This window comes from Pantherophis guttatus, chromosome 3, assembly GCF_059756535.1.
Source record: "Pantherophis guttatus breed Tessera chromosome 3, ASM5975653v1, whole genome shotgun sequence".
Classification (NCBI taxonomy): Eukaryota; Metazoa; Chordata; class Lepidosauria; order Squamata; family Colubridae; genus Pantherophis; species Pantherophis guttatus.
In genome coordinates, this window is record NC_142065.1 from 147025145 (window position 1) to 147049171 (window position 24027).

At 36.1% G+C, this 24027-nt stretch overlaps 1 protein-coding gene across 1 annotated transcript in view; it reads right to left on the minus strand.

Moving 5' to 3' along the window:
- The window catches only part of LOC117672473 (uncharacterized), a 201825-nt gene that overhangs the window by 126547 nt on the left and 51251 nt on the right, over window positions 1-24027 (minus strand). The window contains exons 5-6 of the mRNA XM_087890311.1: window positions 18536-18659; window positions 15751-15990 (exon numbers count right to left, since the gene is read on the minus strand). Of these exons, the coding sequence (XP_087746437.1) occupies window positions 15751-15990; window positions 18536-18659 (364 nt within the window). The remainder of the gene's footprint in view (window positions 1-15750; window positions 15991-18535; window positions 18660-24027) is intronic.

Sequence of the window (24027 nt, forward strand, 5' to 3'; positions counted from 1 at the left end):
CCTGGTAGGCCAACCATGGATAAATCCGAGAAAAGAAAAGTTTCAGAAGAAAACAGAATGTTTAATTCAACTACATATGATAGATTTGTGGCCACTCAAGAAATAGTTAGGCATGGGAAGGGTTTTGTGGCTCCTGGTGTTCTTTTCTGTGGGAAATGGGTCCAAATGGCTCTTTGAGTATTTAAGGTTGCAGACCCCTGCCCTATGGTAAGATGGGCAGCCAAAATATTTTATAAATGAATAAAATAAATAAATACACCTTGACTGCTCTTTGTGGTAATTCTTGTTCAATTTCTGCCTGCCAGGTTTTCATCTGTATGCCTTTTTGGATTCCTTGGATGAACTTTGGACTGGATAGATTGGTCTCTCTTGGATCATTTCCAACCTTGTGCTTGCTCTCTTAGCAATATCTGAAAAGTAACTTTTGTGTTTTATTCTTTATGCAAAGTGTCTCAGCAAACATTGTTCCCATCAAAGGGGAGTTTGAACTGAAACTTTTAACTTCTGCCCCTAAAGATCAGTTGCTCCAACTATATGTCATAATTTATTATCTTCAAACAGGACCAAACATAACCTTGAAATGCAACAATTGGAGTTCTTGTGCGTTGCTGTCATTAGTAGTCTCTATATCACCACCAATGAAAATAGCCAATTCTACGTAATAGTCACATCACAAAGCCTGAAACCCAAAACAAAACAATTATTGGAGATAGTTATCTATCCATCTGCATATACAGTGTAGTACCAGGAGTGTTGCTTTATAATCAGGAAGAGTCAGAATTTCATTCCTCTCAACTCTGAAGTTCATAGAATGATTAAAAACAGAGGGGACTATTTGTATGGCAACGTGCTTCTTGGAAAGAGAGGTTAAAAACATGCATTCTGTTTAATTATTTCACTTATTCTTAATGTGAGCATTTGATAAAGAACAACAGCAGAGATAAGAATAAACAAAAGAAATCTCTATCTATCCATCCATCCATCCATCTATCCATCCATCCATCCATCCACCATCTATCATCCATCGTAATTTTAGTTTTGTGCCTTTAATAATTTAAAAACCTTTAATAAGAGTAACATTAATCTTTATTGTATATATTGTTTTTAGCTTTGTTATACGCTATCCAGAGTCATTCCTTGGCCCTATACAGCAAATATGAGTAAACAGATAATAAATAAATGTTACTACACTTCAGAATTTATGACTGCAATAAGTACCTTGTCTGAAAAAGGTGGCTGCATGTTCATGAATGGAGCCATTGGAAACAAAATACCTATCTGAGATCCATTCTCTTGTTTTTGGTTGAGATGTCCTTGCTAAGAAATGTAATCCCATTGATATAATTTTACTTGCATCTTTTTCCTTTTGGAAACTGTCCCAAATTCTTTCTAAAGAATTCATGTGGAATTTGGAAATTCCACATGAAGTTTGAAAATTGTAACAAAGTACTGATGAGGAAGAAAAGCATTTTAAGGTTTCTCTCTCTCTCTCTCTCTTTCTTTCTCTTTCTTTCTTTCTTTCTTTCTCTCTCTTTGAAAGTATAAACATACATACAACTCTTACAATACAATAATACAATTGTATTGTACAATACAATAATACATACTCTTAAATATCTACCCACTTTACAAAAGTGATTGTGTTTAAAATGGAACAAAAGCCTCTTCTCACAATGCCATAACCCTGTGACAATTGCCATTATACCATTGATAGCATGAGATTCGTTTCAGCTAGATTTGCATTTTTATAGGAAATAACACCTGTGGGGGTTTATAAATATTAGTTAACAATTAAGAGTGAAATGACCTCCTCTTCCCCATTTGCTCCCTTGATTTGTACAGAACAATCTCCATTTAAAATTGAAGGGTTTTTTTTTTCTCTGAATTCATTGGAGATAAATTGCTGCATGGTCACTTGCAGGGTATTTCAGTTCAGAGGCATTTCTTTACTTACATCTATGGAAGCTAGATAGTATATGCAGGAAACATTTATTCACTTTTCAGTCAGAAAAGTTACTGCTGCTGCTATTTTCATCTTACAAAGAAGCCAGAGTACTGTGGTCTTTTACCTCATAAAATCCTATAGTTGCAAATGTACTTTAACTTATATACAATTTTGTACACACTTTTGAAAAGCACTGCAAAGTTTGGCAAAATGGGAAGATTCACAAATAGCCATGTTCCGGTTTCTGTATAAGTTTTAGGGCACATTAAGTTTGATAAGTCAGCATCAAAGTGATAACAATTGTTTTTCCCATCCGTACACAAAAATTATACACCATATTATGCTTGCTAAGAATGGCAAGAATGGGACACAGAACTGCTACTGGAGGCCGTATCCCATATGCTCCAACATGTCATGCTCTGGAAAACATTCCTATCTGAATTTGTCCAAAAATGAGATGCCATTAGCAGAAGCCATGAACTTGCAAACATGTGGCCTTTCATTCAATTACTGCCTTTTCTGTATCTTAGCTTCATTGTCTCCCCCACCAAACTATCTAATTCTTAGTTTTTATTTAGAAAATTAATATGCCACCCACTCCGTTAATAGCTCTGGTTGACTTATAAAGGAAGAATAAGAATTCCCATAAAAACAATATAAAATGCATAACAGATGGAGAAGTTTTTAGAACAAAAACAAATTCAAACGTTAGGCTTACAAAGCCTGGATAATTAGGTATGGGGCTTGCAACTGCAGTGTGAAGTCAGCTTGCTTAAAGTCCAGTGAGATTTTTTTTCTTCACAATAGGCCTCACCATGGAGAAAGCCTAATTGGCCATCAGATAGTAAATGTATCCAAGGCAGGATCTGTAAAAGGATGTGAGTAGATTGAACAGTAGACAGACCTGTAAAGCTTTATTCAGAACCAACCAATGAAGTAATGTAGGATATCATAGACAAACTGTTCATAACTTAGGCTGTGGCATTCCAGACCAGCTGTAATGTCTGAATGATCTTCAAAGATTACCTCATGAAAAGTGCATTGCAATAGTCCAAGTTGCCACGCTATAAATCAGGACTCTCTTCTCCAAGTAGAGACACATTTTATCAACAAAAGTCCTCGTTACTATATAAGTATGTTAAGTGGATATCCAGTATCTATGGTGGATCAAAAAGCACATGCAGACTACACACATACCCCTTAAAGGGGAATGCAATTCCATCAATAACATTTCTAAAATGTAGTTGATCTTTGTGGTTTTCTTGTAAATGTTTCTTTACCAAACTGAGTAACATAATCAGAATTATCCTGATGATGTTATCTAGCTTGATAATGAAATGTCTTCAAGAAAACCACCAAGCTCAGAGAGCACCAAGGAGTCCACAAAAAGACATGATCTGAGCAATTACTGGCAGGTCAGAATCACTGGAGCTTCTTCACAAGCCAAGTAGAGAGAGATCTGTGACAGCTCAGTCTCATATAGTCAAATGTGAATAATCTGACACCAGATCTGGCTTTACCAAAATAAAGGACAGAGGGAAATTGACTCAACCAAAACTATGTAATTTTTAGCTCTTTACAAAGAGTGAATGGATGGAAGAAGTGCAGGACATTGAACACTTATGGCAGTATAACTAGAATTTGTATTGGGTGGCAGGTTGCTGGATCTTTTGGTAGTGGCTTCTTAGCTTTTCTACAACAAATGTTCCAGTCAAATTTGCCAGAAAAAAAGTCTGATAGGGTATAATATGCTTGTTGTGATGCAAGCAGATTACAAAACCCCTACCCTCTTCCACCAGGGCCAAGCAATGAAACTGATCTAGACAAATGTTTGTTGGCAACATAGTAAGCAGATACTGCAATATGATATCAAGCCAAGCATGAATCCAAACACTGGTTTTCTTTTTTTAGAAGTAGATTAAACCATTTGGATTAACTCAAATGTCCACTTTATGATAAAGTTGTTTTGTTTTGTTTTTGTGCCTTCAAGTCAGTATTGATTCCTGATGCTTCCTTGGACCAGCTTTTTCAGAAGTGGTTTTCCATTTCCTGCTTCCTAGAGCTAAGAGAAAGTAACTGGCCCAAGGTCACCCAGATGGATCAGAATTCATGTGTCCTGGTTTCTAGGCTAGTGCCTTAATCGCTGCACCAAACTGATTCGCTGATAAGTTTATTCATGTTTAAAAGATTTTGCAAGTTCTACAGCAACTGAGATGAAAGAGAAACAATTTGTGTCCTGTTTTCTTGCACTCTGTAGTGTTCTAGTTAATTGAATTAAAACACAGTGAGCTAAAAACATCTCTTGATACTTTTTCAGAAATCAACTGCAGTATATTAGTTTTGTTGTCATATATTTTACTTCCCCCTATGGTGCTGCATTTCAGCATCAATACTCAAGAGAGTGAATGAAATCTATTTGAATGTTTCAAATTAGCAGGTTCAGTTTAGGGATTTTTCTCTAAAATATGTTACCAAAAAGTTCAACTCACTCTTGGGTTTATCACTGTTTTTAAAATGCAAGCTAAATCTTTACTTTCTCCTTTGTTTTTTTTCCCCTAGAGTTGAACTTTGGAGACTACTGCACAGAGCCCATTACTTTTACAATCCCAAAATGACAAAGCCCCAGTACACATAAAGATGTGTTTTTGAACATCTGCTGTTCAATTAGATCAGCATCTATCAAATCCCAAATCAATACAGCATAAAAATGCAATCAAATTCCAATATTACTGGATTTATGACTAGTTCCCCCCCCCAAATAACAAAAAAGTAATGTTTTAGGCATTCAAGTAAAGATTTTTAGGCAGACCAAGCATTCTACGATACCATTTTCTGCTTCAGTAAAATACAAATTAATGAATAAGACATTGTAGCTATCATTTCAGTTATCATAAAACTGAAAATTATTTACATTTAAAGTGAAAACTGTAAAGAAAGGTTGTTGACAAGCAACAAAATGTAAGGGAACCATGAGGAACTAAGAAAACAGTGACAGCTACACAGTATATATCTCCCACAATAACGGAACTGAAAGAGTGATATATGCACAGCATATCACCAATGTTTTATTCTTCATTGTTGTATTGGAAAGTAATGCACTAACCTGTTAAAGCAGAGGTGGAGAACTATGGCCCCTTTATGACTTGTGAACTCCTTGTGGATATTCCAGCATGTCCACAAGTCCACAAGTCATAACGAGCCATAGTTCCCCATCCCTTTACTCAAAGCATGGTATATTCCCCACACTGCCATGGAATCTGGTAAGGTTGCAGCATCTCTTCTCCCAAACGTCTTCCACATTATCAAATTCTGCACAGAACCCCTCTTTCCTACACATATTTTGGTAAAATAGAAATTGTTTGCTTATCTGCCATACCATTGTGGTTGATTTGGCTTGGATACAGCTGCAAGTGCAAAGGAAAAGTCAAGTTGATAAAAACATCCAAGAATGGATACCTTATGCAATAGCTATAAAACTCGGGGGCAACTCCAGATCCCTCTTGCTTTAGTCTGTCATTGATTCAGGTGCCGAAAGGGCATTAGACATAATTTCATAAGAAGTGCAAAGGAACTGGGCAAGGGCAGTGTAAAACATATCACTTGTCTTTCTAGATACAGGGAAATAATTGTTACATTTTGTGCATCTGGGGCCAATTGGCCCTACACATCTGCTACCAATATTTATTTTTTCTTCTTCTATGACCAGGAAGGAATAAGAGAGTAAGGTGTGACTGTTGTTAACCTTGAGTAAATTATTTTCATTATATCACTTGGTCTCTTCTGAACTTTTATATCTGAAAATTAGGTTTGCCAGCCTGGTTTCACTGAGGAGAAAGCTGAAGAAAGAGGACAAAATCAAAACAATATTTTTCTAAGTAGAACATGTGAAGCAAATTAAAAGTCTTAAAGATCTGACAAAGTCTGAACATTAATGCCCATTTAAATGCGTTAAGAAGTGGTGACTCCAACATAAATTATTTTTTTTTAATTAACCTAGGTATCATAGATGTACTAGTATGTGGAAATGATCTTGGAAGACAGGGAGAAGAGACTCAGCCAAACAAATGGTCAGAAAAAAGGCAACCTAACCCTCTGAAGAAACTTTCTAGTTTCATGGGTTGTAAAGAAGACGAATGGAGAAGGAAATGTACCTTCAGATCAGTGGTGAAATGCAAACATTTTTGCTACCAGTTCTGTGGGTGTGGCTTGGTGGGCATGGCTTGATGGGTCATGTGACTGGGTGGGCATGGCTAACTCTTTTTTTTTTACTTTTTAAAGCATTTTTTTACTACCTATTCTCCCGAACTGGTAGTAAAAAAAATGCTTTAAAAAAGTTTTTAAAAGGTTCCGACGATCACAGCTATGCCATGCGATCGTCGGAACTTTTTTTTTTTTTTTTAAAGCATTTTTTTTACTACCAGTTCAGGCAAATAGGTAATTTAAAAAATGCTTTTAAAAAGTTTTTTTAAAGGTTCTGATGATCGCGTGGCATAGCTGTGATCGTCGGAACCTTTTTTTAACTTTTTAAAACATTTTTACTACCGGTTCGCCTGAACTGGTAGTTTTTATCACTACCAGTTTGCCTGAACTAGAGTGAACTGGTAGTATTTCACCCTGCTTCTGATTTGCAAGATTCTGTTAATGTAACCTTATACTTAAGGTTACATTATAGTATAATTAGCTGACCTGGCTATGTTTCCTGTCTGGTCCACCCCACAAGGCTGACAATAATATACTGGATTATTGTTAGCAAAAGTAGGAAAAGAACCCTTAACAATAACATCTTCAAAAAAGAATCATTTCTAACTATCGATCCTTGGAAAAATGTGGTCTTTGTAAATTTCAGCACAAGTCAATCTATTACACAACTCCTAGACTAATATACATTCTGAGAATTAATTACCCACTAGCTTTTGTATTTCCAAAAAGTTCTTAGATAAGTAATATAGCCAGTGTGTTCTCATTTCTATATCGCCTTCCTGCCATCAGTCTTTGAATCCCATGTGATCCTAAATCAGTGTTTCTCAATCTTGGCAACTTTAAGATATCTTGATTTCAACTCCCAGAATTCCTCCAGCATGCTGGCTCGGGAATTATGGGAGTTGAGGTCCAGACATCTTAAAGTTGCCTACATTGGGAGGGGAGAAGGTGAAGGTCTCTCCTGATCAGTCATGTCTGATTCTAGGGGGCAGTGTTTAGCTCCATTTCCTAGTTGAGTGAGCCAACATTGTCTGAAGACACTTCCGTGGTCATGTGAATGGCATGATTATATGCCAAGGCACATGGAATGCTGTTACCTTCCCACCAAAGTGGTATCTATTTATCTTCTTGCACTTGCATGCTTTCAAACTGCTAGGTTGGCAGGAGCTCACCCCATCACACAGTGCTCGGGTCTCAATCTGCCAATCCTCCAGTCAATAAACCCAGCATCTTAACAGCTAGTCCACTGTGCCCTTTAACATTGGAAAATACTGTTCTCACAGAGGAAGCCTACATTAAAGTCAGGGCCTCTTTTCAAGAAAAGCAGTGGGTCAGAACACAGCTGTATTTTTCTCCTTCATGAAGTTGGAACTGCAGAATGAATATACCCAAATAAATATATTTGAAGAACATCTGGAATAGATTTAATTTTCTATAAGTGATTGCACAATGGGGCTTCCCTTTGCTGTCTCTGTAGCCCCAGTCGTATCTATTCTTGGGGATCCTCCAACTTTACGGTATAGAATAGAAAGAAAAAGGAGGCAGATTCCGCTCAGGAGCCAGATGTCATTTTGCCACATGAATTACATCATTGGATATATAACCAGTTATGCACAATATATTTGGAGGCAAGCTGTGATAAAGTTGTAGCTCTTGTCTCCCAAGGTATATTTTCTACTCGCTGCTTCCCAATGAGAAATCAGAGATGCTTGTGATAATCTGAAGAATTACCTAAGCAGCTTCAGGCTAATGCAACCTAATTCTTTCTTAACAGCTCTTTTGCAATTCATCACTTCACTATACAGTAGTTGGCTGCTGCTTCCTGGTTTAGACACAGATGATTCCAGCCATTTAGTTTTTATGCAGCAACCACATTTATTTGTAAACTGTCACTGCTTTAGGTGATTCTAGTCTAAGAATCAGATCTACTTAACCTTTTTTTTTTCTGGGTGGGTGTATCAGGTGAGTGGAGCAGGATTAAATGTTTCTTATTTTGAAAAGTGTATTTGTTTACTACCAGGTACATCTGTAGCATTTCAAATGCTGAGCTTAGTATGCACTGAGGTATTCCCTACCTATGAAGTGTTCAAATCACAAAATACTAAAACCTACAAAAAGCAAGGGAAGGAGGAAGAGAAGAAGGGGAAGAAGAGGGAGGGAGGGAGGAGGAGGGGAAGAGGTGGAAGATAGGGGAGGAGGAGGAGGAGGCGAAGAAGAAGGAGAAGGAGAAGGAGGAGAAGGAGAAGGAGAAGGAGAAGGAGAAGGAGAAAGTTCCAAAAGCCTTGGGTGCAATCCCAAAACAATTGGTGAACTACTTGAACACCACAGACATTGTCACTTTCGATCTACCATGTTTCCCCGAAAATAAGACCCTGTTTTATATTTTTTTGAACCCTGAAATAAGCACTTGGCCTTATTGCCATGCGCTCAAAAGCCCAATTGGGCTTATTATCAGGGGATGTCTTACTTTGGGGGAAACAGGGTACTTTATTATTACTATTATCACTGCAAAAAGTAGCTTTACTTGGAACAGGTTACATCTTATGACGATACCTTTAATATCATTAAACAATAAGATCTGCCTATCCTAAGTCTTTGGGAAGGACAGGGGGACAAAAATATCCAACCCGTCTAAACATCTGGCTGACTTTGTAACCAACCATAACAAAAAAATTTTTTTTCCTTTAGCCTACCTATTAATACTTTATTTGTTGCTGTTAAAAATATCTTAGCTCCTAGTCAGATGCTGACTCAGAAAACAGAGGCTTAGGAAATGATGGTGTCATCATATTTTAGAATTGATACCTTAGGTCATGTTAAATAGTTTTTGATATATGTAGCTTTCAGAAAGGACTTCAGGGGAAAAAATTGAGGGTGTGACTATTAAGGACAATGATATTATGAGATATTTCTCATATCAATCTCGTTCAGAATATTACCAAGAAACTGCATGATATGGATTTAGGAAAGCCTTACATTAAAAATAAATTTATATTTTACAGTAAAATTGTTCACGCTCCTCTCCAACTCCTTTCTAGGCCAAAAAATGTTGTGCTTATTATTTTGATAGCTATAATTTAAAATTGATGCCAGCATCAACTCAATGACTGGATGATAAGTGTCTTGAAACTTCAGGAGAAGCCACTAAATTTTTCACAGCATTTGGGTGTCATTTTTGATATAATAAAAATATGGTGCCCTTTTAATAATGAATAATACATTATTCCCACAGTTTGATTTACATGCATGGATTAAATGTCATGTTTGAAAAGGTGCTGTTTTATGCTTCCTGAATTTCCCTTAAGTAAAGCCAAGTAGCACCTGGCGAAATCCAGCAAATTTCCTGCTTTGCCAGGTTGACACAAAGTGTAATAGTATCTCGAGATTTGAACCTCTATATGAATCTCTTCCAATCAGCGTCTATGTATTCTGAATGGCCAAATTTCTGAGTATATTTTTCAAAGAGAGGATAACACTAGATTTTATTTTCAGCTAGGGCAGTTTTATTAAAATATTAAATATAAGAATTTAGGTTGCTTGGTATAGTATTCCAATTAGTCACATTAATTACATATATATTGATACTGATGTTGAATAATATTACTGTTCTACCCTGTTTCCCCCAAAATAAGACATCCCCTGATAATAAGCCCAATCGAGCTTTTGAGCACATGGCAATAAGGTCAAGCACTTATTTCAGGGTTCAAAAAAATATAAGACAGGGTCTTATTTTGGGGGAAACATGTTATATTTTTATTGGGGAAAATTTTATTTTTTTTAATACAGCATCATTACGTTTAATTTTAGGAAGAATACTGTATATTGTTCAATACGTCATCAACCTTTTCACTTTTTATTGACATAATGGCAGATGGCTCTGTTCCTCAATTTGCAACCCAGTTTGCATGGCATTAAGTGAGATAAATATCCAGCCTTAGCACGGCAGCAGCCTATGAATAATAGGAATAACAAGAATTTGGGAATAAGAGCCATTTTTACTCATGTGTAGTTACTACAGCATGAGTAGTGGATTCCACTTACTTTCATTATCGGTTCGGAACTGTGAGCTCGTGTGCAGCGCTTCTGCGCATGCACAGAGCATCCGTGATGATGTCTGGGCGGGTGGGCAAACCGGTAGAAGCCCATCACTGTACAGCACATAAAGATTTGTCCATGTTGAACTCAGATTTCTAAGGGCTTCAATAGCCCATTGACGTACAGATGGTCCTCAATTTACAATCATTTGTTTAGCAACAGCTCAAAGTTACAAAAGAACTGAAAAAAGTAACTTATGACCAGTGCTCAACTTATGTTTATCACAGCATCTCCAAAGGCATGTGATCATAATTCAGGCGCTTCATAGCCAGCATGTATTTATGATGATGTAGAATCCCAGAATCATGTGATCACTATTTGCAACCTTTCCAACCAGCTTTTGACAAAGTCAACTTTCAACAAAGTCAACGAGGGAAGCTTAATGACCCGTGATTTACTTAAGAACTGCAGTGATTTGTTTACCATGGCCAAAAAAGTCATAAAATCAGATGTGACTCACTTACTGTATGTTATTTATTTACTTATTAAACAAATTTATATGGCAGCCCAAGTCACAAAGGTGACTTCAACAATTTACAATATTTAACATCCACTTTACTTAACTATGCAAATTCTGATCCCTATTGTAGCCATTAAGTCGAGGTCTAACTGTATATAGCTGGTATGTATACCTATGGAACAGCAATTAATTTGACAAGTGTTCTGCCTTGTTTATAGTTAATATTAATCAGAATTCATCAATTCAATCAATACTCTTTTTTAACCTGACTTTGCTGCTTTTTGAAGTGTGGCCTCTATTCACTACATGTAACAACGGACCTTGTACAGGAAATTATTGTGTTTGTTTATCATCTTTTTTCAGCCTAATATTCATGGACATATCAGTTTAAATTTAAGATTGTGTTTTTTCCAAAAAATATGGGCAAGACGGAGAAGAATAAATGAGGGAGGAAGGAATGTTGATCGGTGTCCTAGTATTCCATAATTTATTTTAATTGGAAAAATATGAATTTTGGTTTCAATGCAGATTTTATTTTTAACATTTTCTGAATCTTTTGGTTATTTCCTTCTAATACCTTTGAAGGTTTTTAGGTAAACACCAAATGTGGCATGATGTTCCTTCTTTATTATTGCATTTCCAGCATTTGTGTATTGTATGATTTGTCCATTTGTCATGGAAGGGGATTATACACCATCTATAAAACATTTTGTAACGTATACTTCAAACTGTAGCTTGGAGTGAATTTTATTGAATTTTTTAATAGATCTTCACATTGTTTTAATGTAATTGCTTCTTTTAAGTTTTGCATCCATTTTATCATGCAGTTTTAAATTTGTTCTATATCCATGTATTTCCATAACAACTTATAGAAGTGTCCCTTCATTTTTTTTCCTTTTGTTTCTTTGTACTGTAGATATACATGAAGTTCATTGAATAATCAGATCCTTCTAAAATTGATATTTTGCTATTTGGAATTTTTTATTCATTTTCCTATCTATGATAAACAACTTGCTTCATAGTGATTTCACATTAGGGAAAGCAGGTCCATCATTTTCTTTTGAGTCTTGGAAAATTTTGATTCTTAAATTCATTTTTTCCCCATTCCATATGAATCTGTTTATTGTTCTTTGTCAATCTTGCAAACTTTTTCTGAAATTGGAATTGGAATTTAAATAATATATTCATTTTTATTGGGCAAGAAAGTTTTTCCACTTTCCAAGTTCTTTTTTATATTTTTACATAATTTGCTGCAATTGCTTTGAAATATCCTATCAAAGTCCAACGTGTTTCATTGGATTTTTATTGTTTTACAATTAGACATCAGGAAGGGCATCCATCCAGTAAATGTTCAAGTCCATTCAGTCACCCCTCCCCCCCGCATCTGACTCCACTCCGAATAAAGGGATTAAAATGTAATAAAAAAGAAAAACAAACAATCTTTTTTCAACAATTATTCTTCAGAAGGAAATGTCTTGTTATTATCCTTGTTTTGTGTTTGTTAATTTTGCATCCAATTGTTTAAATTATTTTTCATCAAGTCTCTCACAGAGAGATTTTGCATTATTGCTAGAACTTCTTGGTCTGCATAGCATTTTATTCTGGACTCCTGTCCTATTAATCCCAGTTATTTGTTTGCATTTTTGGATCTTATTTGCCAGGCCTGCCAGAGTAACTACTGAGAGTTAGCACTCTTGCTTATGCCTTCATTTATTGAAAAATTTGTAGACAGCAGTCAGTTTGTTCTCATTTTGCTATTGATATACACACTTTATCCAAGTTTTGTCTTTTCTCCTAGGTTCATTTTGTTAAATACCTCTAATAGGAAGGTCCATTTCAATTTTTTGATATATTCTCTGTGTCTAAGAATAGTATTACCTTCTTTTATTTCTTACTAATGTATTCTTACGCATTTATTAAATCTAATTTTGTCTCTCAGCTTTCTCTTTTCAACGCAACCAGTTCAATTTGCATGTATGATTTTGGACATGTGCTTCTGCATGGATTCAGCTAATACTGTGCTAAATATCTTGTGAGCTTCATTTAATTTTAAAAAATTGTTTTTTGTACGATTGAGGATTTGAAGAAACCTCAGTCATACAAACTAATTTTTCATTATGATTCTTTAACTAATTTCCTTTTTTTAAAATCAGTTATATATGCTTCTTCCTATCCTTTGGTATTGTTTTTGTTACTTGAGTTTCATTTACTGTCCTCAATAGCAGTTTTAATATTTTGTAACCTTTTGTAATATTGAGCTATCAGTTCATCTGGATGTAATGCCTTTCAAATTTTAATTTTCTTTATTGCTTCTTTAATGTCCTGAATTGTAATGGTTTAGGTAGTATTTGTCTACCTAAACCATTACAGGTTTTTTTTAAAAAAAATTATGGCTTCAATACTGTATATATTTTGAAACCTTCTTCATTAATTTTAAGCTTAAAGTTCAATTCTTTGAAAAATTCTGTAGTTCTTCTTTAACAACCCTTCTTTCTTTTTCTTTTATAATTTAATGTACCAAATGTTCCCCTGGTTTGTTTAAATTCATGAAGTGATTTTGTTTGACATATGCTATCTATTTTTGGAATTTTTCCATTTCTAAAATGTCTATTTGTTGTTTGACAGTTTGGATTGGTTTGTGAATTTGTTTTACTTCCTTTATTTTTTCTTCAAGTTGTAATTTCTATCTGTTAAATTGTTTTTCTACTTTGCTACAAATCTTATCTTCTTCCCTATGGTTCTCTTTGACATTTCTGGAGTTGTATTTCGTTTGAAAAACATGTTAGTTTGAAAAAAAACATATTTAGTTTGAAAAACATGACTCAGTATTACTCCAAGGAGTAATACGTTTTTATAATATGCCTCATTGGAATAATACTGAGTCATGCATCTTCAATTTACAGGGCATTTTAAAAAAAAATTAAAGCATTTTTATATTATTCTCCTTGGAGCCATAATAATGAAATTGAATTATAATCCGTATGTCTTTGGAAGAGTCTTCACTTCCTTGATGCATGGCAAATCTTGAATATTTCCACAATGGAAATATTTTGGAAAAGTCATGTTTTATGCATTCATTCTTTTTGCTTTTCTGAAATCTGACACAGTGTTCAGGAAGATCCACCCCACAACTCACCACGTGAATCACAGGGAACTCTATGACTTCAGTGAAGAATCAGTTTCGCCTAGTCCAGGATGATTATACAATTACAATAGAATGTGGTGAAAGTTAATGCAAGGAATAGATACATGTGTCCTTTATACTTGACAGGATAGGCAGAAAAATGTGATTCAGCTTTGGAAGGGTCTCATACAAATCCACAACCACATCAATTCATAGTGGTCAATTATTGTGCTTTCTAGTATTCTAGAAATCTAGAACAAGATTTATCCAATAAATCAGAAGTACACAGCACAAATTGCCAGGATGAGAGGCAGTTGCTAAAGGCATGCAACATGTCCCTATTGTTGCTGGTTTTTTTCTCCCAGAGGGCAGAGTTGCAAAATTGAATGAGATAGGGAAGAAATACAAGATGAATAATAGCAATAATGATATATGAATCATAATAATTCTAACAGTAACAGAGTTGGAAGGGACCTTGGAGGTCATCTAGTCCAACCCCCTGCTCACGCAGGAAACCTGTACTAGGGATTCAAACCGCTGAACTGATCAACGTTCAATGTCTTAGCCACTGAGCCACCTAGTCACACCTAGTCACATAATTAATCACATGTAAGTTAAATCAAATCAAATTTAGCAATAGCAATAGCACTTAGATCTATATACCGCTTCATAGTGCTTTTACAGCCCTCTCTAAGTGGTTTACAGAGTCAGCATATTGCCCCCAACAATCTGGGTCCTCATTTCACCCACCTCAGAAGGATGGAAGGCTGAGTCAACCTTGAGCCGGTGAGGTTTGAATTGCTGAACTTCAGCTAGCAATCAGTTGAAGAAGCCTGCAGCCACCTCGGCTCTAGGTAAAATTTACTTTACCTTGCCCGTCTGTTTTTTTGAGGAATATTGTGTGTGAATATGTATTTATTTTATCTTCTTCCTGACTACTTTTTACAGTGATAACTCAGTATTGCAATAAACTAATATAAACTTTTGGCCCACAAATCTTTCACAGGAATCTAAAATAATTTGAAGAAATATCTATCTATCTATCTATCTATCTATCTATCTATCTATCTATCTATCATCTATCTTTCATCTGTCTGTCTGTCTGTCTGTCTGTCTATCTATCTATCTATCTATCTATCTATCTATCTATCCACATACACATACACATACACATACACACAAATACACACATGTGTATGTATGTATGTTTGGGGGGAGTAGTAAAGTTTGTACTTGTCAGATAAATGATAAACTCTTGAGATTGTTTCCCCCACCTCTCTGAATAAAACAATTCAATACGGACATCATCAGCAACTTCTCTTTTTCCAAATATTTATCTATTTGGCATTTTGCTCAAAAAACTTTGCTCTTTTTCACAAATGGGGAGCCATGAAGCTTAAAACATAGAAAAAGATCTATACATTCATATATTTATCTACAGCTACTTATTCGTTTATTATTCTAAATCTACTTTATCCAAATCATATTACATAGATGACAAGCTGCATAGAGTTTTTAAGAAGCAAGCAAAAACCTAAACGTGGCTGACAACGCTCTATAATCTAGGGTTTAATATATCCGGTAATTTTGGAATACTGTAATAAATATATTACTTGCTTATTTGCTATATAACTGTGATCAAAAGTGACTGAGATAATTTCTATGTTAGAAAGACAAGATAGAAAATTCTGCCTGTGCCCAGATTTAACCTAAAAATATTAAATAAATTATAAGGAGAAGAGTGTATTAAATATTTCCCCAAACTGATTCAGCTGTGGGGTTCAGTTCTTAGAATATTGGAAAAAAAGGAGCTGGCCCATCACTTCCCTGAGTATGGAAGGCACTCAGTTGTGAGGAAAGTAATGTAGCTCAATGCAGAATAGTATTTTTTCCAACCACAAAACGTATTAAAGAAACTTCACTTACTGTGTATATGCTTTGTCCGAAAGAGAGTTCCACGTCATAGAAGTTCCCGTTATGTCTCACAGGCAGTGACTTTCCAGCCAATTGTTGTCCATCCACTTTGGAGGAAGAAAGAAATTTTCCATCAAGTTGTTTACAGATGGAAACCTTGAGACTGTAACTACCTTGTGGCACTTTGTCTTTGATACCCCGTAAGCATTTTAGATGAATATCAGTAAATTGAGATTTTTTAGTGCGGTTAACCTAAAGGAGAACAGTGGGAGAGAGAGCAATACTCATTATCAGTACTTTTTTAAACAATCTGAGATCAGTTGGGAGAAAAGGTTATTTTTAAAATACCTCTCATCCCATTTTCTTTTCAGTATACTCTATGTCAATATAATATATCATCCCTCCCTGTCTCTGTCTCTCTGTCTCTCTCTCTCTGTCTCTCTGTCTCTCTCGCTCCCTCCCTCATTCAGTTCAATAGTCCAGTTATCGGGAATATACAGAAAAACTGAAATTCTGAAGTAACTCTTGGCAATATATTTCAATATATATGTTGTTTCTAGTTGAATGAAACACATTGATGCATTCAGTTGTTTCAGATATTGAAATATGCTTCGGTTTTCATCCCCTAGGAGGGGGACTTTGGAGGCCATTTCCCCCACTTTGCCCCTTTAAAAAAAAGATATTGCTTCTGTTTGGCAACACCAAGAAATACTTTAAAGGTAGTCCTTGACTTACCACCATTCATTTAGTAACCATTTGAAGTTACAACAGTATGGAAAAAAGGGATTTATAACCGTTTTTCACAACTACTGTTGCAACATCCTCCCCCCCCATCGGTCACATGATCTTATGCTTGGAAACTGGTTCATATATTTATGATGGTTGCAATGTCCCAGGGTCATGTGATGACCTTCTGACAAGTAAAGTCAATGGGGAGGCCAGTGTTTCGCTGAACAACTGTGGCAAGAAAGTTCATAAAATGGGGCAAAACTCACAAGGCCACAGAACTTTTGGACTCATTTATAGCCGTAAGTCGAGGACTACCTGTAGTCTGTTTCCCACAAAGGGAATGGATTGGTTACACTAACCTCCTCAACAAGCCCCCACTACCAAACACATATCTGTTATGCTGACTACAGGTCTAATTATTCTCAAACAGCATATTCATTGTTCTATTGTATCGCCTTTTTCCCTCCCTGGCATCACTGGATACTGCCATCAACATTGCCTAACTTGTACTGAAATCAGAAAGCAAAGGCTTAAGCTCTTGATTTTTTCCCCACAGACACTTTAAATTGCTCATTTTTTGAGAGAGAAATTAAGATTCTAATATTGTAAGGTATTTAGTAAGCTTTTGCCTTATTACATCATGGTGCAAAAAGTATTTGTTTATACATTAATTTCAAAATAAATACTTGATCCTAATTGTTTAACATGAAATCTGATAACATATGAAAAAAAGCATGCCTTCAACAAAATATTTTAGAATGGCAATGTGCTCACTGAGGCACCATCCTACAACCTGTTCAAGATCTGAAATGTTTTATTTGATATATTGAAGATATTTAACGATATAAGTAATCTTAACTTAGTCATATATTATAAAGATGTATGATAATATTATGAGACCTATACACTAGATGCAATGGAAATATTTATTTCTCTTGGGATTGTTATGACAGTGTCCACAGAATACAAAGGTTTTAATCCTGGCATGCCTTAAGGAATATAGTGACCAATAATCTGTTTTTAAAAACTCCTGGCTTTAATTTATAATAGGAGAATCAGCATATTTCCATATAGATAGAGAGTATATTCAGCAGTGTTTAAAAAAAATCACTTGACAGAATTAAGCCTCTTTTGTTTTTGTCAACACAATCTATACTTAACAAACTAATCTCAATGGCAATTATTTAAGTTAAATTAGAAAATTCTTAATTAACAGTGAAGAATTAACCTTAATATTTTTAGATACACATACACACACACAATTAACATCATGTGAATGAATAAATCAGACAATGTTTCTAAAACCTCAAGGCAGGATTACTGATGCAGTCAGACCGAGTTATTAAACACATTCTAAATTAAACGCCTCTATGAATTTTATACTGAAATATATTGTGATAGTTTTGCATGCCAAATGTGACATTTTATATTTTAGATTCATCTTCTGCAGTAATTTTGGAAATGTCACACAAACAAAGATTTTGCATTTACCCAATGGAATTACTATGCATGGCCAGTTAGCTTCCTCTTTTTCTGGCTCTTCTAGTTGTTTCAAGTCAGCAAGCCATAAAAAATCTTTATCTCTCTGAAACACAGCAATTTGGAAGATAATCGAATAGTGACTGGGGGGCAAAAACGCCAGTCTGAGGAATTATACCACAATCTCTCTTGCATTTACAACATTCCCTCAAAGCTAGTGTCAGTTGAGTAGGAAAAGGAGATAGGAGATGCATCGTATCTCAAGCTTGTCTCATTTAAATAGTGGCAGAGCTGCCTTTCTTCTACCTACAATATCACTTTGCTTGGCCAATGTGCTTGAAAAATTCTGCCTTGCCGACATGATCCGTGGGCCAGAGGTACTTCTAAACATTTTGTTAAAGCACATCTTTGCATTTGCAAAAATATACATCTTAAAAACCTGCTAAACTCCTTGCATCTTTTAAAATCTAAATAAAAAAGATTTTTTTTTCTACAAGGAAATCCATATATCTGATCTAGTCATTTGCAATTTTTCTTTGAAAACACATACAGAAGGAGAGGGAGGGAGGGAGAGACCGAAACTGTTTACCTTCCAGCAAGGAACAGCTGTTCCATTTGAATTATGACTCACTCCTGGAAGGATACGAAGATTGGCTGCAGCCCTTATTTTCCAGGCATTTGAGACAGTTTCCAACACCTGACTTTCTGGTTTGCTTTGGTGACAAAGGGAATGGAAAGGGAACATTTTAAATAACATGCATAAATTAAAGGCAACCATGACACCTGAAACTTGCCGCATTCTTTTGTTTGTTTGTTTGTTTGTTTGTTTGTTTGTTTGTTCAATTTCTAAAGCTGTCTATCTCAAAGAAGTAACTCTGGGTAGTGATCATTAAATCAATACATACAAACATACCCTGTTTTCCTGAAAATAAGACATCCCCTGATAATAAGACCAATCGGGCTTTTGAGCGCATGCACTAAAATAAGCCCCCACTGAAAATAAGCCTTCCCCAAAAATATTTAAATGCATGCACAGCCGATCCCCACCATTTCCTCTGGTTAGGGTTAGGGAGACAGAGTGGGAAATCAGGTAAGATGACAAAAGGAGCCCCGTCTTGCTCCACATGCCCCAAAATAATAAGATCTCCCCAAAAATAAGGCCAAGCATTTATTTCAGGGTTCAAAAAAATATAAAACAGGGTCTTATTTTCAGAGAAACATGGTACATGCATGCATACAACATATTTGTGCTTCTTAAATATGCCATAGAGAATCCAGGAGTGTAGTCAACCAAAGTGGCAAAAGAATAATATATAACAGTTGAGATGTCCCTGGTGCTCTCTGAGTTTATTTGTTTTCTGCAGACGTTTCATTACCAGGTAACATCATCAGTACAAACCAGAAACAACCAAGTTCAGGGAGCACCAAGGACCCCTCATTTCAACCCTGAGCTACAAATATTCTCCTTTAAATATAACAGTATCATCTATTTATGTCTGAATTGATTTGACAAAAATAGTAAGCTATAATCAAGTGAACACTGGAGTTCACATAAAAGTCCAGATTAACAAAAATACAGGTGAAACTCGAAAAATTAGAATATCGAGCAAAAGTTCATTTATTTCAGTAATGCAACTTAAAAGATGAAACTAATATATGAGATAGACTCACTACATGCAAAGCGAGATAGTTCAAGCCTTGATTTGTCATACTTTTGATGATTATGGCTTACAGCTCATGAAAACCCCAAATTCACAATCTCAGAAAATTAGAATATTGTGAAACGGTTCAATATTCTAGGCTCAAAGTGTCCCACTCTAATCAGCTAATTAAGCCATAACACCCGCAAAGGGTTCCTGAGCCTTTAAATGGTCTCTCGGTCTGGTTCAGTAGGAATCACAATCATGGGAAAGACTGTTGCAGAAAACCATCATTGACACCCTCCATAAGGAGGGAAAGCCTCAAAAGGTAATTGCAAAAGAAGTTGGATGTTCCCAAAGTGCTGTATCAAAGCACATTAATAGAAAGTTATGTGGAAGGGAAAAGTGTGGAAGAAAAAGGTGCACAAGCAGCAGGGATGACCGCAGCCTGGAGAGGATTGTCAGGAAAAGGCCATTCAAAAGTGTTGGGGACTTTCACAAGGAGTGGACTGAGGCTGGAGTCAGTGCATCAAGAGCCACCACACACAGATGGATCCTGGACATGGGCTTCAAATGTCGTATTCCACTTGTCAAGCCGCTCCTGAACAACAAACAACGTCAGAAGCGTCTTACCTGGGCTAAAGACAAAAAGAACTGGTCTGTTGCTCAGTGGTCCAAAGTCCTCTTTTCTGATGAGAGCAACTTTTGCATCTCATTTGGAAACCAAGGACCCAGAGTCCGGAGGAAGAATGGAGAGGCACACACTGCAAGATGCTTGAAGTCCAGTGTGAAGTTTCCACAGTCTGTGTTGATTTGGGGAGCCAAGTCATCTGCTGGTGTTGGTCCACTGTGCTTCATTAAGTCCAGGGTCAATGCAGCCATCTACCAGGAGATTTTGGAACACTTCATGCTTCCTTCTGCAGATGAGCTTTATGGGGATGCTGACTTCATTTTCCAGCAGGACTTGGCACCTGCCCACGCTGCCAAAAGTACCAAAACCTGGTTCAATGAACATGGGATTACTGTGCTTGATTGGCCAGCAAACTCGCCTGACCTGAACCCCATAGAGAATCTATGGGGCATTGCCAAGAGAAAGATGAGAGATATGAGACCGAACAATGCAGAAGAGCTGAAGGCCACTATTGAAGCATCCTAGTCTTCCATAACACCTCAGCAGTGCCATAGGCTGATAGCATCCATGCCATGCTGCATTGAGGCAGTAATTGATGCAAAGGGGCCCAAACCAAGTACTGAGTACATATGCATGCTTATACTTTTCAGAGGTCCGATATTGTTCTATGTACAATCCTTGTTTTATTGATTTCATGTAATATTCTAATTTTCTGAGATTGTGAATTTGGGGTTTTCATGAGCTGTAAACCATAATCATCAAAAGTATGACAAATCAAGGCTTGAACTATCTCGCTTTGCATGTAATGAGTCTATCTCATATATTAGTTCATCTTTTAAGTTGCATTACTGAACTAAATGAACTTTTGCACGATATTCTAATTTTTTGAGTTTCACCTGTAGATTGTTTATTGCAAGCTTCTTGTAAGAGAAGTGAAATGTCTTAAAAGAAAAGCAAGAAAGTCCAGATGTCTCTTGAAAAAGCACTTTCGGGATAGAATGTCTATTGTATCCCAATAGCATAGCTTGGGCAAAATCTCACATGATCTTCCAGCATTCTAGGATGTTGATTCTGGATATAGAGTGGTAACATTATTCCTTGATTTGACAGTGAATCTCTAAAGTTTCCAGGACTTGAAATATGTAAAAAGAAAAAAAATGGTACCCGTTTCTCACTAGTTTTTACCCAATGAATGAACAGCACTAATTGATATAAACATTATTTGAAGAAACAGCTTTTTTTTTTAAATCATGTTAGAAATTTAATTCAGAAATCTAGGTTTCAATTAGAAATAAGGTATATTTAAACAGAGCAATTGTATCAAGACAATTATTTGTAGTATTTTATTTTTGAAATTGTTTTGGGGGGAATGCTTTTGTCTGGTAATTCCTAAACATTTAAATGAATGCAAATGAAGTCTGTAATTGTTATATAAAAGTTCTAAAATAAAGAACAACCACAGAAACAATGAGATTGGTTTAATTTAAATCCTTTAATGGTTGTTTTTCTTCTGGACTGGGACAGGGATTGTTGCTATTTGTTTTAATTGTTTATTTTTACTCTATGTTGCCCAGGGTTATTATATAATTGGGCAGTATTATAAATTGCTAAAATAAATAAATAAATTTGCAGGAGACATATGATGTAGCCCTCCACTTTCCCAGGCATTAAATTTACCTTTGTGTACCAATAACGTATGCCATGAGCAGCTGGGCCTTTCACATGCATAATTATAGCAAAATAACAGAGTTGGAAGGGACCTTGGAGGTCTTCTAGTCCAACTTCCTGCTCAGTCAGGAACAGTGGTGGGTTGCCTCCGGTTTGGACCGGTTCTATAGAACCGGTAGTAAAATTGGCAGGAGACTCTGCCCACTGACCCCAACATCATCAGGAAGCTTCTGCGCATGTGTGTGCAGCCCCATTGCAAACTGGTAGTAACGGTTAGTAGAAACCACCCCTGGGCAGGAAACCCTATACCATTTCAGACAAATGGTTGTCCAATCTTTTCTTTAAAAGATTGAAAATCTTTTAAAACAGCCCCTTCTACCATTCCCTTTTCTTTCTCCTTTTCTTCCATTGGAACAAAAAAAAATTCCCACATTGGCATGACTGGGATAGGGATGGTCTGAGATGTTTTCTCAAATGATTTCTTGGAATGGATTTAAGCCATGCTGGTCTGATCCCTGCCATTCTTCAAAGCCTTTCCCTATGCCCACTGAACCTACTGAGATCCAGTAATGTTTAATGTTGTGATGGGTTAGAAACCAGGAGACTGGAGTTCTTGCAGGAATAAAAGCGTGGATATCAGCTTGGTCACTTTGGGCTCATCACTTTTTCTTAGCCAAACCCACCTCAGGGTTGTTATGGTAAGATACAATGAGTTGTGTCTACAAAGGGGAAGGTGGTGATGGTCTACAGGGAAGAGGCAGTTTCCAAGAAAGGAATGAGCACATTCAAAGATGGAGGGGAGACAATCGACAACATAGCCCAAGATGGATTGGAGACAGAGATTTAGGATAGCCACTCCTTTGAATCTCCCAGGGTATATCCATTAGGATTTGATTAGGATCCATTAGTATAGGTTTAGTTTGGCAAGGTTCTGCCTATGTGGTATAAGCAAACAAAGGAGTGAACTTTGGCTGGATTTTTCTATGTTGTTCTTAAGCTGGGCCTGATCAAAAATAGTAGCCAAGACAATGTAAGAGATGACCAGGCTGAGCATGAGGGAAAGGGTCAAATGCACCATACATCATGAATCCCTTGGCACCCACACAAGATCTAAGTCCAGCCTAGCTTGAGTGTCTTTCTTATCTCCCACTCATTTCCCTTGACTGTTAGTTGGTCAGATTCTTGTAGAGAGCTTAAGCTTGCAATAAATCTTTAAACTCATTTGATCAGCCTGAATCTCCTGATTTCCTCTGTACTTGACAAACAATTAGACATTTATGTTGTCCTGAGTTGATAAAAAGAAATGGTGGGATAAAAATATAATAAATAAACCTCCTCCCCATAAACCTAAAGGGCATCTTGACCATGCTTATGTGATTCACTGTACGTTGTACTAGTTTCCTGTAAGCTCAATATTCCATTTAGAACTGAAGTTTAAATTACCTGGAAAGTTTATAGCCATACAAAAGGCTGCCTGCTGGAGGTGCTTCAGCACAATTATATGGCAGAGGAGCTGAAGCTGATAAGAGTTATATCACAGTTGGCTGAGTTAAAAAATATAGAACCCATCATGTAATTGCAATCACATGGTTAATGAGTGCTTAAGCAGGACTTCTGTTTTACACTGCTCCCTTCTTGTGAGGATTAGATGTGATGAAATTAGCATGGATAACTTCCTCCATGTCATGAATATATTATCATCAGATATAAGACCATTCTTACAATGATACATTTATCTTACCAAATCATAAAAACTTCACTATGATTCTACTATGTGAAATAATATATTAATATTAGATATTATCCAGAAACCATGGTAAGACTAGTATAGTACTTAGATCTAGTATAGTACTAAGCACTATACTAGTACTAAGCACTAGTATAGTGCTTAGATTGATTCAGGATTTCCCTGGATCAATTAAACCCAATCCCAAAATTATCAGCTGTCAGAAAAAGACTCTGACAAAGTGATACGATTACATAAACAAAAATTAAAAGTGTACAAGAGTAAAAGTGAAGTGTGCCTTAAATGTTAAGAGGCAGGCGATGGCTATCTGAAGTCAGGGAAACACTGCCCAAAATAAACAACCCAGGATTCTGTAGCATCCTTTTCTTCCTTGACCTGAAGGTTAAACAAAGCTT